At 40.4% G+C, this 5817-nt stretch overlaps 1 protein-coding gene across 1 annotated transcript; it reads right to left on the minus strand.

Annotated features, from left to right (window-relative positions):
• Positions 1-394: 394 nt before the first annotated feature.
• iapp (islet amyloid polypeptide) lies at positions 395-1320 on the minus strand. Its single transcript, XM_076111387.1, has 3 exons — positions 1241-1320; positions 665-805; positions 395-569 (listed from the first exon to the last, which is right to left on the minus strand). Exons 1-3 carry the CDS (start codon positions 1318-1320, stop codon positions 395-397), a joined length of 396 nt encoding a protein of 131 aa, XP_075967502.1.
• Positions 1321-5817: the final 4497 nt, after the last annotated feature.

The raw sequence follows: 5817 nt of genomic DNA on the forward strand, positions 1-5817 counted from the left end.
TTGCCATATAATATGTGATGATGTGGCTTAAAACGCATACAGATTAAAATATATATATTTTCACAATTTTATTATCAAAATCAACATTTATTTCATATGGCTTTACATCTGTTTTCTTTTATTTATTGTTATATTCACATCACACCAGTGTGGAACAGCATTAACAAAGCCACGACATGCACAAAGTCAGAAAAGAAAGAACACAATATTGACTTTTGATGTTTTAAATTAAAGGCACTGTTTCTTAAAGTCGATCAAATAAAACAAGAAAACTCTGTTCGTAATCATCACCATCACCATCAATGTCACCGTTTAGTCACGTCATTCTCACAATCACTGTTACATGAGATGTGTGGTTACATCATCAGAGCGCTGGGACGTTCCTCCGTCGGCACTAGAGAGGCAGGAAGATGGGAGGCTGCAGTAGGTCCCTCTTGCCGTAGGTGTCAGATCCCACGTTGGTGGGTGCGTAGACGGTACCGATAGTGTTACTGGAGCGGACCAGGAAGTCTGCTAGCCTTTGGGTGACGCAGGTGGCTGTGTTGCATTTCCTTTTCTGTATGTGGTGGCTGGGATTGGGGCGGGTGAGAGAAAGTACAGAGAGAGAATGTTTTTCATGTAACGGGGATTTAATACAGCTGTTGGTTCCTGTAAATGCCGTTACCTGTTCATCGCTGTGAGCCCCCTCTGCGGTCGTGTACCCACGAGGCCGAGGAAAGGGTTGGAGATTAACCCGGGAACTAACCAGCCGTCGCTGTCTGGGAGACCACTTTCCCGCTCGCTGGATGAGCTGGGAGTGAAGTACCTGAGTCAGAAATGGAAAAGGTCCAAATCGTTTCACACTGATAGCTGATTATAGCCTCTTCAAAATGTCCACTAGTCCCGAGAGCAAGAAGACAAAGTGGGCACTTAGCTCCACATGAGTTGCACAACGAAGGCACTTTTCCCCACACAAAAGCACAATTGGCTTCTACCTCCAGAGTTATCAATGCCCTGCTGCTCCTCACGCAGGACATTACAGTCCCACTTGTCGCACAATTTCCCTGATATTCAGCTGCTTGTCTGCTGACCTCCGGTCCGATACGATCCACATGTCAGCAAAGTGAAACCTGCACAGCTGAATTGCTTGCCACTGTTGAAACTGTGACCCTAATATTAGACCCCTACATTGTTTTTTTTACAAGTCGTTGCACAGCCACACCAACGAGCTCAGTGCTCTGCTTGTAGCGTGAACACTTACCTGTAGCTTGGGGCAGCGGTGACGCAGCGCAGCAACACAAGCAGGGTGAGGAGAAGCACAGGCACCCTTAGGTGATACATAGTGTAGGGCGATTACCTGGATCAACAAAGATACAACAAAGTGTGATTTATTGTTACGGAGGGATAGGGCAATTCAGAATGCGAAATTTGTTGTAATCAACCTTTATTCAACTACGAAGACCTGGTCAAAAGACAGCACAGACATATACCAGTTTATATAATCAGCACATCAGGTCAGAATTTAACATACTTGAAATTGTGTCATTTCTATGTAAATTCTGAATTAGAGTCACCATTATGAGACACAAACAAGAAAATTATTGTTTTTTTTATAATTCTATACAATCTATAATTCACATACAGTCCAATTTAAAGCTGTGCTCAATGCTTCAGTAACAATATTATACCGGCACCTACCAAGCACTACAGTTCAACACTGATGTTATGAATATTCTTTTTTCCTGTTGTGTAGTAAATAGGTTTGCATCTAGCAACTAACAATATAACCGCACAATTTTGTATTTAATGAGTTGACTAATATTATATATGTAGCAGAAAATATAAAAGAAACTTCACAATTTGTCAAAAGTCACGGTGATGTCTTAAAAATCCTTGTTTTGTCTGACCTTCAGTCCGAAACCCAAAGATATTAAAGTAGTATCACACAAGAAAAAGAAAAGCAAATTGCAAATCCGCATTAACCAGATAATATTTAGGATTTTTGCTTGAAAAATGACGATGACTTTGATTATCAAAGTTGTTGCTGTTTTTTTTTCTGTCAATTGAAACTGTCAGTTTCAGCTCTACATACATTTTTTCATTTGATATATATACATATATATTCATATATATATATATATTGTATGTGCACAGGGTGTAATGCTTTCAAAGCTTCTGTACATCATATTTCTGAGTAAAACACATATCTATATTTATATTTATGTAATGACTTTTGATACATCCTTACAGCAAAATAGAAAATCCAATTTCTTTCCTGAATCATTTTATGCACAATTCCCTTTAATGCAACTAGACATATTTGTTTCCTTAACACCAAATCATTTGAATTATGAATTAAAAATATACACTTGCTCTGTTTATTTGACAGAAAGGATTTTTAAAAAATCTGAAAGAAGAAGAGATTTAGCAAAATGTCCTATTCAAACCAACAAGAAAACTACATTTCCTGTAGCATCCCATTCATATATATACACACAAGAATTAAACTCAGCCACAGGTCCTGTAAAAAAGGCAAACTAAGCCCCTTCAGTAAGAAAGTCAGAGTACTTACTTTCTGTTGTGTCAGCCAGCAGCCAGCAGATCCCAGTCTGTCACTGGAGCACTCCAGGGTTTGTCAGACTGTCACACAAACCGACTCCAACAGTTATAGGCTCATCGCTCAAACCACTTGTGACATCATCTCTGTCCAAATATAGCCTTGCATTTTCATTTACACAGAATGGGGAGGACGAGGGGGGGGGGGGGGTGCACATGGGGGTGTCGAGATCCAAAAGGGTTCTTACATACGCCATACGCACACTCAGCTGTACTCAGTGTACACTCTTAAACCTGTGCACACGCAGAAAAATGCTAATTTTCACAGCACACACACGCACACACAAACACACACATCTCTGTACGTCACCGTCCTCATCATCACCCTCGTCATCATCGCCATCAGCCTCCGTGATGGGACTGACCCGCCATAAACCCTCACCAGGGACAGCAAAGTTGTCTTCCCAATAATCCTGAGACAATGTTAATGAAGTTTTAGGTCACCAAACTCTGGCCCTGCCTCTGCCTCCCTACGGGCTCCATCGTCGATGAATTATGAATGTGAAGATGAATTATCGTTAATAATGAATGGCGGCTCATTACTTTGACGGGACACTTCACAAACAACTGAGGAAGTGCTAATTAATGAAGCGATGCTAAAACCTGTGAGTAGCACTTGACGCACGTGACCTGGAAATCTGACGACAGCAATTAAATCAGCAATCACCTGCCTTTGCATTAGTTTCCTGCAAACTTAGTGTATTTCGGATGTGTAAATAGATAACTGTCTGCTAACAAGTTAGCCATATCAACTTAAAAGGCGATGTCAGTGTTTGTGTTTACAGCTTGTCTGCGCTGGCACACAATGTGGTCAAACAGGTGAAAATATTTGATATAAAAAAATATTTATGACTAACGTCCGCCTTACAACAGATGACTTTTCACTGTCGCAGACAAATTTCCAATGTATAAATATATATATAATTAATAAAATCATGAGATTTTTCTTGTCTTGACATTCCATTAAAGTCAAAACATGTTTAATATTGTCTGACTGCGTATGGCGCAAGAGGAGAAGATGGAACCCTGCACCATCGGCAGAAGAGCCAGTCAATGTGATTACTCTGAGCAGCATGCATGGGACAGTTAATCTATTTGAATATATTTATCGCTCTTTCCCTGATGGTCTGAATAAGGCACTACATTTGTTGAACAAGTCTCGGTTCTCTCGGATTGTGGAAAAGGAGGAGAAGCTTGTGTCGTGAACAAGAGTGCCTCTTTGACGTGTCACTGCACACACATAGGGCAGCTGTGGTCACAAGCGTCTGTCTTTGCTCCATCGAGTTTTCCTTCTTGGTGATTGGACGTCAACTTTTCCCATTTAAGCCACACGTAGCCACCAATGACACAAATGGTTTACAAAGCCTTCAAATCTCACTTTCTATTAGATCTTTAGTCATCCGCTACATGGGAGCTGATGTGCTTTCAACTGAAACAAGGCTTTGTTTGGATAATCTTTCTACTGGAGCAGTCATAAAAATGCAATTATCAGAGAATGCAAGAACATTACATTTAAAATGACTACCATGACCATGTTTCTGACGTTCATCCCACAGCCTCAGTGAGAAGATGCCACCACAGGCTGCAGGCTGCTGGTAAGTGCTGGGGCTTTTCACCGCACCATGGAGAGAGATATAGTGCAGTCCTAATGGACATTTAACACCCCCCAAAACCCACTGTGGTCTAAGGAACACCTCCTTGTGTTTCCTGTAAGCTTCTCAAGAAAACCTGCAGTCACTACAGACACAGAGAGAGTGACAGGATGTTTTTCAGATTTCTCTACTTTGGCATGGATTATATTGTTTTGCATGTACAGTATAAGCTAACTTGAATTACTCAACTCATATTTCTTATTTCCACGCTGATTTCCGCAGCACATATAACAAACAATGTGACTACTTCAAGATGATGGGAATAGTAATAATAGGCTGTGTACTGTACACCTGATTTTTGTTAATGCAATAACACTCTGTGTTATTGGCAAACGTTGGCTGATTAAATAATAATACTAATTTGATTTAATATATAAATAACCTATTAAATATTTAACTTCTCTTGTGGATATGAGCAAGGTGTTTAGAAAGGTTAATGTGCACAATCTTCAAAGAAAGGACGGGGTGGCAGGAAAGACAGAAGACAGAAAAAGCAGGGAAAGGGAGAGATTGAAGAAATTATGTAGGATTTTAAGTCTATTTTTGTATGCAGTCTGGGGAAACATGCCTTTTGTATCGTTCTGTTTTCTTGTTCCTTGGATCACTTTGGTATTCCGAGGAGCAAGATGTTACACGGGCGGCGGCTCAGTTTCCTGCTCCCGTCACAGAGAGAAAGCCACTATTAACTCAACTAACCCTGAGTTTACAGAAAGCTGAGGGATCTTTTAAGGTATCACACATTATTCTGCGTCAATTCTTATCTCCTCTATAGAGCACCTTTGTTTCCATTTTTACATTCAGTGCAGAGATTCCGGCTTGGAAGCTCCAACGCACACTCTCGGTATACGGCTTTATTAGTATTCCTCCAGCGATGGACATGAGAGGAGATCAGGAGTCACCGGGGAATGATTAGTAGATAAGTAGCCAGTGACAGTAAAGGTAATGGTGCATTGGCCTCTGAGAAAGACAGTTCATGTTCATTATTGTTGACTGACGTGTGTGTCCACTATTGCATGATGCACTATGTTAATGACAGATACTCGTGTGTATCTACAAACTCCAACTCACGGTCTCAGAGATCTTGGTGGAATAACAGCCTAAATGTTTAGCAAAGAGAGAAGACCTCATACACATGTAACCAGTGAGTGTGAGAAGGTGTGTGTGTGTGTGTGTGTGTCTCTTTCTGGCCCATGATGCATATACAGAATCAAATATAGAGTTAACGTCACCGACACCTGTAAACAAATGAATGACTCCTTAGTCAGAAATGTTAGTGGTTTAGTCTGATTAATATTGCTCATACTTTTCCTCTCGCCTAATCACACCACTGATGTCTCCTCCTATTGATATACTAATAACATGTTTTTGATCAGTATACGGCTCATACATACAGTTAGGCCTCTGGTGAGTTTCCTATTCATGATTGTTCAACAGTAGTGGTTGAAAGAAAGCATTCAAAGATAGAGAAATGAAAGTGATATTCAATTTTGTAAAAATGTTACTGCAACTGATTTAAGACATGACCAGACGAACGAATCCTAACTCTTACCCAAACTCAAAGCTGCTACAA

This window comes from Anarhichas minor, unplaced genomic scaffold, assembly GCF_050575085.1.
Source record: "Anarhichas minor isolate MPS153535 unplaced genomic scaffold, ASM5057508v1 ptg000045l, whole genome shotgun sequence".
Lineage (NCBI taxonomy): Eukaryota > Metazoa > Chordata > Actinopteri > Perciformes > Anarhichadidae > Anarhichas > Anarhichas minor.